At 42.1% G+C, this 19,470-nt stretch overlaps 1 protein-coding gene across 4 annotated transcripts in view; it reads right to left on the minus strand.

The window, feature by feature from the left end:
- USP24 (ubiquitin specific peptidase 24) overlaps window positions 1–19,016 on the minus strand; it is a 149,917-nt gene extending 130,901 nt beyond the window's left edge. For all 4 annotated transcript variants that reach the window (XM_082615335.1, XM_082615336.1, XM_082615334.1 and 1 more), the window contains exon 1: window positions 18,544–19,016. In XM_082615335.1, the coding sequence (XP_082471461.1) occupies window positions 18,544–18,873 (330 nt within the window). In that variant the 5' untranslated portion in view covers window positions 18,874–19,016. The remainder of the gene's footprint in view (window positions 1–18,543) is intronic.
- Between the last annotated feature and the right edge of the window lie 454 nt (window positions 19,017–19,470).

Consider the following 19,470-nt stretch of genomic DNA (forward strand, 5'->3'; position numbering starts at 1 on the left):
TGATTCTGTCACCACCACTTGCTTGATGTATGACCTTGAATAAGCTTCTTAACCTCTCTATGTGCCCTAGTTTTCTCAACAAAAAATAGAGAACAGTGCCTGGTTTGCAGGATTATTACGCAGATGGGACAGCATCCATGTAGAGGGGCCAACCACAGAAAACAGGCACATCATATCCCATAGCCCAGACCTCTCTTCAAGCTTCAGATGAGTGTTTCTATATCCCTGTCAGACTCTTCAACCTCTGCAAAGAACTCAGTGTCCTGCTTCACATATCTTTCTTTTCTACTATCCCTATCTCTGAAACTTTGTGTCATCTTCCCAACCAGTCAGTCACCATACCACAGTGATTCTACCTCAGAAATTTCTTCTCAATAGTCTCCTAGCCGTCCACCCCCTTAATTAAGGCCCTCGCTGCACGTTGCTTAGACTGCCGCAGACATGCATAAATGACTGCTGTTCCTGCCGCCATTCTATCCCCACTCTTGTGTCCGCTCCAAAATGCCACAGTGATCTTTCTTTACAAAACAAAAACTAAACCAAACCAAAAACAGGAATTTGATCCCATCACTTACTTGCTCAGAAACTTCCTTTAGCTCACAGCTGCCAGTAAGTGCCTAGAAAGTAAAAGCAAGTCTCCAGCACTGGCATGCAAAGCTCTTTACCACCTGACCACAGCCTACAAAGAGAACCTCATCTGCCACTTTCCCAAACCCTTCTGCTCTAACCACACCAAACTCCTCAGACCCCTGGGTACACAGGCCTTGCTGTGAAACCATGCTACCTCTATGTTCTTTCCTCTGCCTAGAATGCTTAAAATGCTCTTTTTCAACCCAATAAATTACCACTTTGCCTTTGCTACAGACTGAATGTTTGTGTCCCCACAAAGTTCATATGCCAAAACATAGTCCCTGCTAGGACAGTATTTGAAGGTGGGGCCTTTGGGAGGTGAGCAAGTCATCAGAGCTCCGCTCTTATCAAAGAGACCACAGAGCACTCCCTCGCCCCCTCCTTCCACCATGTGAGGTTAGAGCAAGAAGACAGCCGTCTATGAACCTGGAAGCAGGTCCTCAACAGACACCAAATCTGCCAGCACCTTGATCCTGGACTTCCCAACCTCCAGAACTATGAGAAATTAATTTCTGTTGTTTATAAGCCACCCATTCTTTGGTATTTTATTATATTACCCTGAATAGACTAAGACAGTCTTTAAAATCAAGTATCATCTCTTTAAAAAATTTTTCAAGATTCCTCCAAGCAATGTAAAGTATTCTGTCTTCTGTTTTTATACTGAATTCCCATTCAGTATTGTCCAGAAGCTGTGAATACATCAATGAATAAGACAAACACATTCTGTCTTTGAAGCTTTGAGATACACTGCCTATCATAAAAGACAATTAAATAAGAGACTATAATCTCTTGTAAGGAGCTTGTTACAATAACAGAGTATTATGCAAGTGTGTAAGAAGGGGAAACCATGGAATGTTATTCAGCCTTAAAAAGGAAGAAAATCCTGTCATACGCTACAACGTGAATGAACCTTGAAGACGTTGTGCTATTCCACTTATGAGGTATCTGAAGGAGTCAAATTCATAGAAACAGAAAGAATGGTGGTCACCAGGAGCTGGGGGTAGGGGAAAAAAGGGGAACTGTAGTTTAATGGGTACAGAATTTCAGTTTTACCAGATGAAAAAGTTCTGGAGATCTGTTTCACAAAAGGTAACTATACGTAACACTACTGAACTGTATACTCGAAAATGGCTAAGATGGTAGGTTTTATGTTTTGTGTTTTTCACCACACACAATTTAAAAAAAAAGAAAAATAAGAAGAAGAAGGGGACCCAGCCTACCATGGTCAAAGGTAGCCTACAAATGAAATGACATTTAGGCTGAGACCTAAGTAAGCATCCAGCTTCTTCAGCCTTGAGCACACGGTAATGCTCAGTCCTCACCTGACCCCGCCCACCAGCAACCTTTAACTCAGCTGAGGGCCCCAGTGCCCCGAAACACCTCCTCCACGTGGCTTCCAGGACAAAGCCCCTGCCTGGCTCCTCTCTCTTCACTAGCCACTCCTCGCTCTCCTCTGCTGGTTCCTCCTTGTCACCTCAGTCCCTAAACACTGGAGTAGCTGGGAACCCAGTCCTCAGAACTCTTCTTTACTTCAGACACACACACGTTCCCCTGGTGATCTCATGGAGTCGCACCCAGCGCAGTGTTTCTCAACCTTGTTTTCATGATCACACCTTCGAGGAGCCTTTTTTTTTTTTTTTTTTGGTGGTACGTGGGCCTCTCACTGTTGTGTCCTCTCCCGTTGCGGAGCACAGGCTCCGGACGCGCAGGCTCAGTGGCCATGGCTCACAGGCCCAGCTGCTCCGTGGCATGTGGAATCTTCCCGGTCCGGGGCATGAACCCGTGTCCCCTGCATCGGCAGGCGGACTCTCACCCACTGCGCCACCAGGGAAGCCCTCGAGGAGCCTTTTAAACATTTTTTTTTTTTCTCAATCATCCCATCTCCATTTATTAAATACTAAAGAATAAGATTGTGTTGGCTAGGGTTGAGCTTTGGAGCCAACCATTGTAATATCTAAGATCTTCACCCCTCAGGAAACCATTTTTGGCCCTTTGAAGTGCTGCTGGCCCTGCTGAGAATGCACAGCTAATGGTCTTCAATACCATCTCCAAGCTGAAGGCGCTCACAGTTTAGATCCAGCATGGACCTCTTCCCTAGGCTCTAGGCACCTATCCGACTCCCTGTCTGACATCTCCACTAGGGTATTTAATAGGCATCTTAAATAAACACATCCAAAAACAAGCTCTGGATCTTTCCCATAAGATCACGTTACCTCCCTGTTCAGAACCCTCAACGCTTGCTTGCCTTCCTCCTTCTGACAGAAAGGCCATTTCAGTTGCCTACAAGGCTCTGGTGAGGAGCTGCCCTCTCCACCTCTGAACCTCATTTTAAAAAGCAGCCCTGCGACACCTACCCCCTAGTCCAGCATGCTCTCTGCCCCATTCCCTGCTTAATTTTTTTCTATAGCACTCATCATTCTACATTTGACTTATTTGTTTGCTGTCTGTCTTCCTTCAGCCAGAATATAAGCTCCACCAGGGCAGAATTTTTGTTTTGTCTGTTGCATTATCTCCAACAGTCCTTGATACAGAGTATGTGCTCAGTAGATATTTGGTGGATGAATGAATGAATGTTAAGCACCTAATAAATACTTAGGAAATGAAAGAGAAGGGGAAGGGATTCTAGGCCTAGAGAACTGTATGTGTGAGAATCTGCCACCAAAGAGAGAGTGTGGCACATTTAAAGCACTTTCTTCTATCTCCATAACAACAAATACTGCGTTATATTAAACTTGATCTATTCACAGGTTTGGTGCACTAATTGGATTGTGTTACTCAACAAGCTGTGTCTAACTCTCCACTCTACCGCCAGTGTCTAAACCTTTGCTGATACCTAAATCCCTTCCACATCCCCGGAAATATCCCAGAGCTTCTGCCTAAACAGGTCTAGTAACCAGGAGCCTATGACATTTTGAGACTGCCTGTTCCTTTTTAGCACAGATACAAGTTCAACTGAAATCTTGCTCCATGTAATTTTAACTAATGCCTACCTGACCACAGTCAGATGGGATATATTATTTTCCTTGACCCTTCATTTCATCACTTTTGAAAAGGACACTGCCATTTGTTTGCTTATAACTACAAAGGGGTTTTGTGAGTACTAAATAAGATAATGTATGTGAAAATGCTCTGTAAACTCAAACATCATATAAACAAAGTAAAGAGCTGTTACGGTTATCCAAACTGCTTTTAAAAGGTTATTTTGCACACATTTTTACTTCTAGGAACAAAACTCCACTGAAAACACTTTTATATGTCTCTTTTAGAAAGATACTCCATCTTCTTCTAGCAATATGATCTAATTCATCTTAATCCTTACAGGCATCAAGAAATTCATTAGGCTTAACAAAAAAGGTTCAAAGTGAAGAAACAGAGGATGAAGGCAGGGAGAATGAAAGGGAGAGAAAGTAAGGCATTGTATGTTTTGTGTGTGGAAAGAACACAGAACTGAGGGTCAAGACACATGGATTTAAGCCCACCACTAGCTGTATGATTTTAGACCAGGGTTTCTTATCGTCGGCACTACTGACATTTTTGGCTGGATAATTCTTTGTTGAGGGGGGCTGTTCTGTGCATTGTGAAATGTTTGGCAGCATCGCTGGCCTCTACCCACTATGTGCCAGTAGTACCCCTCTAGTTGGGACAACCAAAAAGGTCTCCAGACATTACCAAATGTCTCCAGGGGCAAAATCGCCCCTGGCTGGGAACCACTGTTTTAGATAAGACTTGATAACTTCATATTTTAGTTTCATCTATAAAATGAAAACGTTTACCTATAGATTTAAGACCCCTCTTTGGCTCTAAAAATGCTAAAATTCTATATAAGATCAGAATAAAGATGATTGAAAGTGTAGTCTTATTAAAGAGGAGCAAATTATGTCATGAAAGAAGTTAATATTTTTGTTCAGTTTTCCTTATTACCTTAATAGACAATGATAAAACTTTCCTGTGCATTTAAAATGATTCAATTATAAAATCTTTTAAAAATACAATATGAGAACTGGGTTACTTTCAAAAATGTCAGTATCAAAAGACTAAAGAGATGTAAAGACTATTCTAGAATCTACATTAAAGGGATATGATAACCAAATGCAATGTGTAATTTTTGATTCAATCCTGCATTTTTTTCAACACAATGATGCATTTGAAGTGCTTAATATATGGCCTAGTGCTTTATTACATTATTATTATTATTATTATTTTTTTTTTGGCTGCGTTGGGTCTTCATTGCTGCCCACGGGCTTTCTCTAGTTGTGGTGAGCGGGGGCTACTCTTCGTTGTGGTGAGCGGACTTCTCATTGCGGTGGCTTCTCTTGTTGCAGAGCACGGGCTCTAGGGCGTGCAGGCTTCAGTAGTTGCGGCACTCGGGCTCAGTAGTTGGGGCTCGTGGGCTCTAGAGCACAGGCTCAGTAGTTGTGGCGCACGGGCTTAGTTGCTCTGCGGCATGTGGGATCTTCCCGGACCAGGGCTCGAACCCATGTCCCCTGCATTAGCAGGTGGATTCCTAACCACTGTGCCACCAGGGAAGTCCCTACATGATTTTTAAAAGGTTATATTCCATTTATAGTTATTATAAAGTATCTGCTATATTCCCCATGTTGTACAATATTATCCTTGTAGCTTATTTTATACCTAATAGTTTGTACCTCTTAATTCCCTACCCCTATACTGCCCCTCCCCTGTCTCCTCTCCTCACTGGTAACCACTAGTTTGTTCTCTATTTTTTCTGTGAGTCTACTTCTTTTTTGTTATATTCACTAGTTTGTTGCATTTTTTTGGATTCCACATATAAGTGATATCATACAGTATTTGTCTTTCTCCGTCTGACTTATTTCACTTAGCATAATGCCCTCCAAGTCTATCCATGTTGCCGCAATTGGCAAAATTTTGTTCTTTTTTTATGGCTAAGTAGTATTCCTTTGTGTATATATATACCACATCTTCTTTATCCATTCATGTGTTGATGGACACTTAGGTTGCTTCCATACCTTGGCAATTGTAAGTAATGCTGCTATGAACACTGGGATGCATGTATCTTTCCAAATTAGTGTTTTGTTTTTTTCAGATATATACCCAGCAGTGGAATTGTTGGGTCATATGGTAGTTCTATTTTTAGTTTTTTGAGAAACCTCCATACTATTTTCCACAGTGGCTGCACCAATTTACATTCCCACCAACAGTGTACGAGGGTTCCCTTTTCTCCACATCCTCGCCAGCGTTTTTTATTTGTATTCTTTTTGATGATAGTCATTCTGACAGGTGTGAGGTGATAATTTTTGATTCAATCCTGGATTGTTTTTTTTTGTTTGTTTGTTTTTGCGGTACGCGGGCCTCTCACTGCTGTGGCCTCTCCCGTTGAGGAGCACAGGCTCCGGACGCGCAGGCTCAGCGGCCATGGCTCACGGGCCCAGCTGCTCCGCGGCATGTGGGATCTTCCCGGACCGGGGCATGAACCCGTGTCCCCTGCAACGGCAGGCGGACTCTCAACCACTGCACCACCAGGGAAGCCCCTGGATTGTTTTTTAAAATGTCTATAAAGGATATTTTTGGTACAAGTGGGGAAATCTAAATATGGACTAAATAATAGAGAATATTAATGTATCGTTGTTAAATTCCTTTGGTTGAGATAATGCTGTTGTGGTTCTGTAGGACAATGTCTTTGTCCTTAGGAGATTCATATTACTCCCTACTCTGTCAGAAGCTCCTGGGATATTTAGGGACCCTGCAGGGGACAAGCTATCCTGAAAAAGCAACGTGATCTGCTGCTGGTCATCCCTACCCACTCTTCAGGATCACTGAAATGGGCTATGAGCTCCTAAGAAGCAGGGATGTGTTTTAGCAATCAGAGGCCAGACCAGAATCAAAGGCATTCAACAAGTATTTGTTCAGCACGGCACAAACGGTTCCCATACTGCTGTTTCTTTCCTTTTCCTACTTTCTACACACACGTTTTTTTTTACACCGGGGTAAGAAAGGAGGGGTAAAAACCGAGCAGTGTCTCAATAGCTTTACTTCAAAATAAACTCACTTGGATTAATAGTAACATCATTAATCATTATTATATTGATAAATGAAACAAATAGGACAATCTGAAACAGAAACAACACTAAAAATCAGTTTACTATTTTAATTATTCTGTAGCGTATTTCTTTCTTCTCCAGAAATGACAATCTCTGCAAATATCTTCTCCTTAATGAAGTTGAGCTCAACTAAGACATGTAACAAAGCTACATAAAAACAGACTGTTAAACTGTCCTACCAAAGGCTAAAAAAAGTTTTGTTTCTTTTATCATGCATTATGCTCTTTCCTGTGTGCAATATTTTTCTATGAGCTACAGAAAAAAACTTACAAAACGGAGGGAGTGGTACTGAATACAGAAGTTGACATTTAATGTGTTATGTCCAAAATGGTGTCCATCAGAAAGACATTGGCAACAGTTCAAAAAAAGTTCCTTCCTTCAAACTGTAAAACAAGGTAAATACCATGACAGAAAACTGCTATAGGAGTATCAAAATACTTGTTACCTTCAAGCTATGGTGTAGGTTATTTTAGGCAAGATTCACTTTAAGAAACTACTCAATACACGTGAATGGGGGAAAATGTGTTCCAAAATATTGATGAAAACTAAATATTTTCCAGATCAGATACTTTTATTTAGCACCTCCTATGTCAAGTGTTCCCCTGGACTTTATGAAAAATACAGAAGATCAGACCCTGACCTCAAAAGCCTTACAATTCAGTCTGGGTGACAAATACATGAATAATTCCAATATAATGGGGTAAATGCTATGACAGAGCATTGCATGTAAGGGTTTCTATTCAAACTCAAGAAGGGACTTTTAACTGGGTAAAGGGGAAGAGTGAATAGGAGGAAGTGGAATAGTGGGCATCAAGCTCTAATAGAAAACCAGTAGCAAACCTGATTAACAGTACATGTGGTATGTTAGTATTTGGAATCTCCTGGGACTCACTAGACTGAAATAAGGAGGATGTCCAATACCTAACTCTGCCAACCACGAGGTTGTGTTAAACCTACTTTGTGGAGAAAGGATCAAGTATAAGGATCAAACTGATGTCACACAGTGCTATGGACTAACTCTCCTGGTCCAATATAGTAAGAGAAGGGGAAAGAGGGATAAGGAGGACAGGCCAGGTAGGAAAAAAAGCATGTGCATAATAGGCTAGGAGTCATAAAAGGACCTGGCATATTTTAAGGCTGATTTTTTTTTTTTTTTTTTTTTTTTGTGGTACACGGGCCTCTCACTGTTGTGGCCTCTCCCGTTGAGGAGCACAGGCTCTGGACGCGCAGGCTCAGCGGCCATGGCTCACGGGCCCAGCCGCTCCGAGGCATGTGGGATCTTCCCAGACCGGGGCACGAACCCGTGTCCCCTGCATCGGCAGGCGGACTCTCAACCACTGCGCCACCAGGGAAGCCCTGATTTTTTTTTTTAATGTATCTTCTAAGAGTTAATCAACACATGCTGTTTTATTTCTGTATTCATTAAAGTATACAATTAAGGCAAGAGTCATGTTTTTAGAGTATTAATACCTTTCCAAGGTATCATTCAAAATGTTTGATTTCAAACCTACAATTGATATGTAGAGAACAAAAAGGCAGTTTTAAGAAAGTAAAGATATATAAATTAGGCATATATTATTTCAAAAGATTTATATACTGACTATTAAGCTTATTTTTAAATACCCAGTACCCATGTGCAACCATGGATAGACTCAGGCAGGGGGTCACTAATCCTTGTCAGGTTTACAAGGATGCTAAGCAGACAGACGGACACAGCACCTTCACAAATGACAGCATTTGTTCAACCTTCTCCTCCTCAACCCTCACCACCTTCTATAAACTTGTCAACAGCTGCTGACATTAGAAAGTGCTGAATGAGAAAGCAAGGTAAACAAGATAAACACCTTCAAGGGGGAAAAAAATGAATCCAATGTCACCTTTACCCCCCTAACTGAAACTAGTGTCTAACAAAGGAAATGGTGATGATTAAGATACAGCAAGTTTATGAGGAAGGATATGCTAAAGATGATCTACAGTAAAAGACTTCCTCATGTCAGAAAGACAGTGTGGTAAACTATACAAAACACTTCTTGAGAAGGAGAAGGCTAGACCCCTTCCTGACTTTGCTAATGATGCAAGAGTCGAGGTCCTCATCCCTAAACTGACGAGATTTAACACCACAAGATCCCAATGGTCCCTTCCAGCTTTGAAACAAAGCTTCAATTTTAATCCTTAAATTTACAACTTTTAGTATTGTTTATTGGAATAGGGAGAGGAGAAGATAGGAAATATTCTCAGTTCTACAGATGATTTTTATTTTATGAAGTTTAAGGTATTCTTGATATTTCTCTCCTGTATTATAACCACTGTGAACTGGGTGAATCCAAGGTAACTCAGCACTGATTCTGCTCTTTGATCCTCCTTAACAAATGCTTGGAATTCTTTTACCACAGACCTGTTTTATACTGCAAGCATAAAAACCTCAAAGTAATAAAAAGCAAACAGGACTCGCTTGTTATTCTCTACATATGTCAGTATATATTTACACATATCATGAACCAATTGTTTTTTATGGTACAAATTTTATATATTACACAAACATTTTTTGCCTGGTGTAACTTCAACACCGAGAATACTGATTGCTTAATAGACAACTGATATTTTCTCAAAAACAAATATGATATATAAACTTGTGAAATACAGAATGATCTGTTGCTACTGTAACTCACCAAAACATTTCAAATGAAGCAGACATCATGAGAAGGAAATCTTACAAAATGAAAATTACTAACATTTTAAAAGTATTACAGTATTTTAGTAAAGACAGTCCACTCCAACATAAAACTAAACACACACACACACACACACAAAATATTGATAATAAACTAAGGATTCCTAACGTTATTAATACCAGACAGGCTTTTCATTTAGAGTTACTGTTACTGCCACCATCGTTAAGTCTTTCTAAAATCAACAACATTCCTCCAGCTTTAAAACATCCTTTTTGGAGGGTATTATCAACAATCATAAGAGATTTTCAGCCTAAAAAAGACCCATTCCTAGGGCAATTTCTCTTTTCTGGGAAAAAAATACATATTCATGATTTTAGAACAAAAAGTAATGACATTTAGTTGAAATAAATAGCATCATTCTTAAAAGAGATACTAGTTGAGAGAATCATTAACCTACTAATATTAAACATTCAACAAGTAAATAAATACAAAAGAAAGAGAATAACAAGTATTTGTTCAGCACGGCACAAACGGTTCCCATACTGCTGTTTCTTTCCTTTTCCTACTTTCTACACACACGTTTTTTTTTACACCGGGGTAAGAAAGGAGGGGTAAAAACCGAGCAGTGTCTCAATAGCTTTACTTCAAAATAAACTCACTTGGATTAATAGTAACATCATTAATCATTATTATATTGATAAATGAAACAAATAGGACAATCTGAAACAGTAATTTTGTCCTATCACCCAAAAATAATAGCATTAGTGTTTTAGCACCAGTTTATTTAAAAAACCAAGTGTGTATATTTACATGTGCTGTTTTCTGAAAGGGCTCATAAGCTTTAAATTTCTCAAAGAGGTGAAAGAATGAAAAAATTTAACCATAGATCTAGTGCAAGATGCCCATTTCATAGGTGAGAAAACTGAGGCTCAGAAAGGCAAACTGACTTGCCCAATACTGTAGTTGGCAATCAACAGAACCCTGAAGAGAAATGTACAGTCTCCCAAGTTCCTGGTTCAATACTCTTGCAAATACCATTTGACTTTTTATTTCACTTAAGGTGTTCTTTCCATCCATTCATTTAGTTATCTATCCAATCAAACTCTGTGAACCAGGGGTCCTAGGACACAGAGATAGAAAGAAATAATCCTGCTCCTCAAGTCCAATGGAAACAGATACATATATGTAAACACATCTCTTTATTAACTAAAACATGATCACTGCTTTACTTGGTGTACATACAGAATGCAGTGGGAGAATGTGGCCGTGTGAGACAAGTGTGCCTTGAGGAGGAATGCCATTTGAGGTAATCTTGAAGAATGAATCCATGTTAGCCAGGTAGATGGATATTGGGGTTCGGGGGTGAGAGTGAGGGAACAGATGGCCCCTGAACTGCAAGGGAGAGCATGGTACTGGAACGCAGAAGGTAAGACGGGATGGATAAGTATGGAGACCTTGAAAGAAAGGAGTTTAGAACTTACCTACAGGAAATAAGGAACCACCAAACATTTTTAAGCGAGGTTATCCCATAACTAAAATGTGCATTTTACAAAGATCATTCTGGCACCAGTGAGTGGCAAAGAGAAACAGTAAGAAAGGCACATGAACAAAACCAAAGCAGTAACAGAGGAAATAGACAAAAGGGGCAGGAGAGATATTTAGGGTTAGAATTAAAATTAACAGGCTATTTGATAAGAAGAGAGAGTAAGGAGTCTAGAATAAATTAAATAATTGACAGATGGTGTTGCCATGGGCAGTAGGGAATAACTTCATATTTTTTAGGATCTGAAATTTATTTTAAATTGCTACCAAAATGCTACACTAGGGCTTCCCTGGTGGCGTAGTGGTTGAGAGTCCGCCTGCCGATGCAGGGGACACGGGTTCATGCCCCGGTCCGGGAAGATCCCACATGCCGCGGAGCGGCTGAGCCCGTGAGCCATGGCCGCTGAGCCTGCGCGTCCGGAGCCTGTGCTCCGCAACGGGAGAGGCTACAACAGTGAGAGGCCCGCGTACCGCAAAAAAAAAAAAAAAAAAAAAAAAAAAAAAAAAAAAAAAAAAAGCTACACTGTAGGCTTCTAACTATAAGTTTCACAAAGCAATTCAATTTTCAACAAAAATTGCCAATATAAGAGAAATGGAAAGAGGGAAAAAAAGCCAAAAAATGCTGACCTGTTTATGAGAAGCTAGATTCTAAAAGAACACAAGCAGAAGTTGAAAAGCCTTGGCAACAGAATGTCTGACCAACAAATCTCTCTGGAAAAGATTTTAATTTCAGAAACCATTTTGGAAGCCTACTGATAAAGAATGTATCATATTTACTTTTTTTATTAAAATATTTCTAACATAAACATCTTAAACCTAAGTGAAAGCAAATCAAATGCTGTCAATTGAATTTTACAATGCACATAACTGACTAAGACACTACAGGAAAGAGAACTGTGTGCTAGAACTGAAGAGGTGAAAAGACTTTGGTGGGCACCTAGGGTATTACTTATTTCTAAGAAGAAAAATAAAATCTTCAGCTGAGCTCTAGAAAAAGATTCCACACACCTCTGCTTCATGGCTAAAGCATTTCAATTTCTGGAAAGATGATCAGAATGAAATATCAACTTAATTGTGTTAATTCTTTTCTTCAGAACAAATAAAAATAAACCAAATCTACTGTCACCTACTACTAAAATGAGCTTAACAAAACATTTTTACAACTCAACTGTGACTGAAAAATATTTCAATACTGAATGATAAAAATTCCTATGGTAACAATGAGAATGAGAAACACAAACTTAAAAAAGAAACTAAAACTCCCTAGAAGGAAGGCGAGAAAAAAACATCTACTCTTGAAAATGAAGCACAACCTACATAGCAATGCCTCCACAATGTAGAAGTCTCAGGCTGAAATGTCCCTCGTATCGGAATTTTCCAGGTACCCGAAAGCTTATTTCTTTAATGTGTCCAACTTTCTTCTTCTTCCATTTTTTTTTTTTAAATGAAAACCTTGGTAAAGTGCGTTACACATTCCTGACCTTTCTTAAACAGAACATACTGTAACCTTTTCTTGAGTGTGGCGTCAGTAAAAACAACCTCTCAGGGGCATGTAGCACATAAAGCTGTTTCATATCGCCCTATACAGACGGGTGAGCCTGCTTTGTTTTTAAAGTTTTCCTTCCCCTCCTTTACCCCTGGGCTACTGTCACTTCTCACTACTGTCAAATGCATTTGCCTCCAACAGCTCATCACCTCTCGTTTGGACCACTACAAAACACTTCTAATGTGATAGGAAACCTAATACTAAAACTTACTTAAACTATGTTTTTTAACAAACAAGCTAAAACACAAACGAATGAAGTGCATGATCTTGAGTGCATTCAATGTATGGGGGTGTTTTGAAATGGTTTAATCTTACGTATTTTACTTCTTACTTCTCTCTGGTGTTCCAAATAAGAAAAATTTCCTGGAAAACTGAACTCCAGACATGAAAAGTATTAGTGAACTAAATCTTTCTAAATATAATAGTTCTATTAAAAGTAAAAATTTTTCATGTTTGCACTTAAATTCAAATAAAATCAATATTATATGATATTTGAGCAGTAAGTACAAAGATGTGTAGTACACTGATGTCTGCTATTTGGGTCGTATTACAGTTGAAACTCTTTCCTCAAATTGTTAAAACATTACAACATTTACTTTCCTAATATTGTAATTGGTTTCAAATTTTAAGCTAACAGCATTATTATGTTGTATAAAGCTGTCACCACCTACTATGATTTCACTAGAATACACACTCACTGACACACAAGAGGTACTTCCTTCATGCCAAATTACATTCATTCTAATAGCAAATGGCCAGGTAATTACAAGGTGAGAACCAACTGTCAGATGAACTCATAAGCTTCATTCGCAAAGGAGATACATAGATACTAGATTATAAAGAAATTCTTATTTCAAAATCAATCTTTCAGATTCCCTATTTTTCATTTACTTTCAACTGATTTTTGGAATTATTTTTTAACTCTAAAAATTTTAAATAGATTCCACTTTTTCTAATTTAACAAATCACAATAAATCAGAAACCATGAGTCATGTATTCAAATCACAAATAATAACTAAAATTTACTTATTTGATATTTACTCTATATCAAATGAGCTAGGATTGTGTATTTTAGGGAAAAAGGGGTATGAATTTTAATATAAACCTTAATATATCATATAACATATTATATATTGTATATATAATGTATTATAACTTTAATTCATGTATAACTACCCGCTTAATACCAAAAGGAAAAAAGGAGGCAGAAATGAGTTAAGGAGTTACAAAGTAATGTGATTTATATATACTGTAGCAGGACCAACTTTGGGGCTCTTAACAAAGTAGCAATGAAATCTTGCAAACACGCCTGAAAAAATACTTCCAGAAAGACTATCCACAATACAACAGGAACAAAACAAGCAGTTCACAATATTGGTGAGAGGACAGCATTAAATGTCACTTCTAGGAATATTAATTATCACAGAACTAGACACTGAGGAAGGTATTTCTAGCTGTTAATTAAAATCTCCTTGCAAAAAAATTCCATTTTAGGGACTTCCTTGGTGGCGCAGCGATTAAGAATCTGCCTGCCAATGCAAGGGACATGGGTTCGATCCCTGGTCTGGGAAGATCCCACATGCCATGGAGCGGATAAGCACATATGCCACAACTACTGAGCCTGTGCTCTAGAGCCCACGAGCCACAACTACTGAAGCCCGTGCTCTGCAACAAGAGAAGCCACCACAATGAGAAGCCCATGCACCACAACGAAGAGTAGTCCCACTCGCCACAACCAGAAAAAGCCTGCGCGTAGCAATGAAGACCCAACACAGCCATAAATAAATAAATAAATGTATTTTTTTAAAATTCCATTTTTGTATTTTCTAAAAACAAAAGAAGGAGACTTAATAACAAATAAGGTATATTTCACAACTGTTAAATTTTAAAAGGAAATTTTAAAAGGTGCCTACAATGGTTCCTCGTTCTAAATTCTACTAACTCTCCGGACAGGATCACAATTCTTAAAGGACCAACTCTCTCCCAGCTCTGTGGAGGGCAGAACCAGGGGGCATGCCCTGAGTAGTGGCCAGGGGGGTTGACAGCCATCTAAGAAACACTGAAGAATTCTGACAGTGGGGGTGTTAAACATCTGGATAGTTAGAGCAGCTGTGAGATATCACTCTCTAATAATAGAACAGACTCCTACCTGCCGTGGAAAGAGTTTGAAGTAATGCTATTCAAAATCAAAACTGGATAACTTTTCAAAGTCCCGTCCAGACCCAGAGACCAAGAATTACATATACATCTACATCCAACAATACTAATAACAACCAAACACAACTTTCTGCAAAGCGATACCTTTACTTCACTGGAGGATATTTAAAAAGTGGCTTTCTGTGCAGTTTTATGTGTTCCGCTAGATATCTGGGTCTTTTTTATCTGCATTCTCCTTGCTGCTACTGAACCAGAAGTTAACGTCTTTTACTTTCCAAATTTTAATTTTTCAACCAAATACTAATTATAGCATGGGCCCAAATTACTAAACTGATCTACCTAACTACATGACCGTGGGAAGTCATTTCTTGCAAAATGAGTGGCTTGCACTAAGATCCTCCAGAATGTAACCTTCACTTTCTGTTCAGCACTCTATTCCCAGCCCCAGGACCTGGAAGGCATCAAATGTTTACCAAATAAGAGGATCATCCCTGTCCCCAAATGACAAATATAAAATAAATGTAATCATTTTTTCTTTTTTAACAATTAGACTTTAATCTGTATATTCCCAAACATTTTTAAGAGGACAATGAAACTAAAATTTCCTATGGGGCAAATAGAAATTTATATATTTTCAAACAAGGTTCTAATTTTTTAGAAATAAAACAAGTAGATTACACAAGAGCTGGCAATCTTCGCACTGTTTATTATACTTCCCTTTGCTTCAACCCATTACTGTGTCCTGTCTCCTTTTCATTTGAAAGGCAGGCCGCTGGTAGGGAGAAAGTACACCGCACGTGCAGTGCATGGGCCGGGGGTCTAGTCCCATCTCTTCCATTAACTAGCTCTATGGGGAGATGTCACGTCCCCTTTGGGGCCTGCAAGGTTGCACTTGTGAAACAAGGGAGCCAAACTAATCATAAATTTCTAAAGTCTTCTGCTTTAAAAATCTATGATTCTCCTTTCATTCTACCCATTATCCTATTCCTAATGCCTGGATTCAGCAATTGCCAGCCACATCATTCCTAGATTTGTACAGGAGCCTCCAAATTGGTCTCTTTCCCTCTTTATTTTTCCTTATCTTAAAATGAATTCAATCCTAAACCCATGAGTTGAGCAGAATGAAAAGCACACCGTCTGAAGTCAGAGAGAACAGGTTCAAATCCAGACTTTGCCACTAGCCAAGCACAGCTCTAAAATGGTGATCTTATTAACCATCTCACTGGGGATTAAATAAAATGTATAAAGCACCTAACATAGTGCCTGACACACTGTAGATGCTCAACAATGTTTAGCACTTCTCCCTATTTCCCAAGATCAAATGCCTCAGGTTCCCACTGTCTGCAGCAAGGTGCACAGGTGGCATGCAAGAAGATTTGTAAAACTACAGAGGTAAAAACGGGGTTAAACATTCTCACCAGGCTCCTGTGTGCCAGGAAAGTGTCTCCCTGTATCCTTGCCAATACTCTTCTGGGTAAAGCAGCCTCAGTAACCAGCCCCTAGTGAACTCTCAAAATTAAATGGTGCAGCCAAATCCACAGGTCAAGAGGAAATGAAAACCTGACACGATTCTTCAGAAAGTCATAGATTCTCTGGATTTTACATTAAAGCAAACTCCTCAGCCTGTCATTCATGTGCAAAGAAGCCAGTCCCAATTCTTAGTATTTAAATGTACAGGCAGTACAACTAATGTTAAAGTACCACCAAGCATTATAATTTATTTTGATTTTGCAATTCTAGGAAATTAAAAGGTGTGACAAAAGAAAAAAAGAGTAAAATTTTTCACAAAATGAGGATACACTGAACTTTTGGGGCCATACAAGCATCTTCAGAATAAGCAATGACTTTCTTCTTGATTTCAAAACTGGGTCAAAACTAGAAGGAAGGGGGCTTCCCTGGTGGTGCAGTGGTTAAGAATCCTCCTGCCAATTCAGGGGACATGGGTTAGAGCCCTGGTCCGGGAAGATCCCACATGCTGGGGAACAACTAAGCCCGTGTACCGCAACTACTGAGCCTGCGCTCTAGAGCCCGTGAGCCCCAACTACTGAGCACGTGTGCCACAACTACTGAAGCCCGCATGCCTTGAGCCCGTGCTCTGCAACAAGAGAAACCACCGCAATGAGAAGCCCACGCACGGCAACAAAGAGTAGCCCCCGCTCGCCGCAACTAGAGAAGGCCGGCACGCAGCAATGAAGACCAAATGCAGCCACAAATAAATAAACAAATTTATTAAAAAAAACAAAAACAAAAAAACTAGAAGGAACAAGGAGAGGAGTGATGGGGACTTGCAAAGAGAAGCTCATTTCTTAAAGTGACTTAGGTACAGTTATTTAAATATATGGGGATTTTTTCCCAAACTAGGACTAATTACAACCTTTACTGCCATATACTAGTCAATGATCTAGCTGAGTTACTAGGTAACAGAGGGCAATCAACCAAGTGTGTGGAAGTCTGGAAACCAAAGAGATCTTGTGAAGAAATCTGGCTTTTTGAAGTGCCACCTTCTTTCCCAAAATACTTCAGCCCAAGGAACTGCTGCTAAAGAATATAACTAAAAGGACAGAACATTATTTAGGAAAAAATTATATCAGGAGGCTTAGCTTCATTAAGAATTTTCCAAATTCACATCTCTACTAAAAAATCCAAACCACTAGAGTAGGCCAACTCGCTCTACTGGACCCTTGAAATGTACTAAGCAGTGAATCTGACCAAAACTCCTACCATGAGCTGCCATTTTTCTGCAAAGTAATTATTCACAAGCACTGTTGCTTCTGGTTGATGCTTTTTAAAAAATCAGGTAAAGTCTGTTTTCTCCCCCCATGTTCTTTGCTCACATCCCTAAATAAAACAAAAAGGAATCGTCTCCACCCAGATTTGAGATTTCTGACCAAAGCCATTCGCCTAGACGGCCCTCTTTCTCCTCAACAGACTTCTCCAGTCCCCTTATCTCCCGCCCTGTCCCTGTCCCTGAACCTCTACACAGCACCCTCGGTACTGCTCCAATCCCTTTCTCCAGTCTAGCTTTCCCTCATTTCTGACTTAATAGACGACCAGTACTCTGCTTACCCAGACTTGGTCCCAGCTTCATCCTCCAACTCCAATCCCATCATTGCCTAGCCCCTCCTCAGCTTTGACTCCTGCCCTGGCCTCTTATCTCTAACCTCTCTCAGTCTAATCCCCGTGGCTTTAATATCTAACCTTATCAACGACGCCCCCCCACACACACTTTATTGCAGCTGAGCCCCCTCCCCACTTCCTATCAATTCTTGTCATTCCTGGCCTCTGCCCAGTCCCTCTTCATTTTAGACCCTGACCAATCTCCTCTCTTTCTGGTCCTTGGCTAAAACCCAAACCCCATTCCTAACCTCATTCCTGACCCTAGCAAAGCCGCTACTCTGACTGGCCCATCCCACTTTTTCTCTGACTCTGAACCCGGTGCCTCCCCACTCCTTCACTGAAACCCTGGGCCGCGAAATCTCGGGCCCTCGCCTAATCTCCTAGGACCCCATTTCTCACCCCCTGATACAAGCGTCCTCCCCATCACACACTCCAGGTCAATGTGTCTGGCTCTCCCCACCTCGGATGCCAGCCTTGGGCCCTTCTCCCCATCCCCGACCCGGGCCTGCCCCGTTAGTGAGCTCAGCTCAAAGCCCAGAGACCCCCTACTCACGCTGCCGCGCAGCCCTGCCCTGCAGCCCTTATTCCCATTCAGCCCCTCCCCATAGGCCCTTCTCCCCACTTGACCCCAGTCCGGTGACCTCCATCCCGACGAGCCCGGTGTTCCATTCCCCCTCTCTCCGTGCCTCCCCCGCCTCACAAGCCCTCCGCACTCCAAGCCCAGTGGGGTGTGTCCCCTCCCCAGGGAACTCCAGCCCAATGGCCTGTCCCGCGGGGGTCATGGGTCGCCCCTCCTCACCTCGGCGTCCACCACCTCGTGGTAGGCGGGCGGGGGGTCGAAGCCGCCGCCGCCGCCGCCTCCGGTGCTGCCGCCGCGGGAAGGGCCTCCACCACCGCCGTCACCGCCGCCGTCGCCCCGCAAGCCCCCGCCGGGCCCGGGGCTGGGGCCACCGCCGCTGTCCATGGGCTCGTAGCCGCCGTAGTCGAGGCCCGGCCGCTCGTTGGTGAGCAGCGCCACGGCCTCGTTGATGTCGTTCTTGGCCAGGCGCAGGGCCTTGCGGATGGTGGCAGGGTCCGAGAAGCCCATGCACAGCAGCGTGGTCATGTGCTGCTCCTCCTCCGATTCCATGGCTCGGGCCTCCGGGCTGCGCCAGCCGGCGGGCTGCGAAGCTGCGGGTCCGGGGCCTGGCGGGCCGCACGGCGCTGCCTCCGCGCCGTCCCCGCGCTCGGGCGGGCCCCTGCACTTCTGCTCTGCGCGCTCCGCGGCCGCCGGGCCAGGGTGGGCGCGGGGGTGGGCGCCCCGAGCCGAGCGACAGCGGTGGAGGGCTCAGGCGCTGCGGCGGCCCGGCCCAGCCCTGCGCGCCGCCATGTTGGCCTCCTCCTCCGCCTCCGCCTCCTCCGGCCCGCGGGGCCGCGCCTCCGCTCCCGGAAGCCGCACGAGAGGCCGCGAGGCCCGCCGGTCACGGGTGAGGGCTAGGGGGTGATTTTTCTTTCTTTCTTTCTTTTTTTAATAGAGGCGGTAAGGGAGGGGCTGCGCCGCGGAGCGTCTCTAGGGTGAAAGGGACGCCGTAAGGCCCGAGCGGAGGCGAGGGAGGGTTCTCCGCCGTCGCCGCCGCCGCCCGCCCATTCCTCCAGCAACAGGTTCCCGCGGGAGGGGCGGGAGCAAAGTGCAATGCGCTGCGCGGAACGTCCCCGAAGTCCCCGAGCTGGCGATCCTGCCCGGCGC

Source organism: Mesoplodon mirus (genome assembly GCF_964341445.2).
Source record: "Mesoplodon mirus genome assembly, chromosome: 3".
Classification (NCBI taxonomy): Eukaryota; Metazoa; Chordata; class Mammalia; order Artiodactyla; family Ziphiidae; genus Mesoplodon; species Mesoplodon mirus.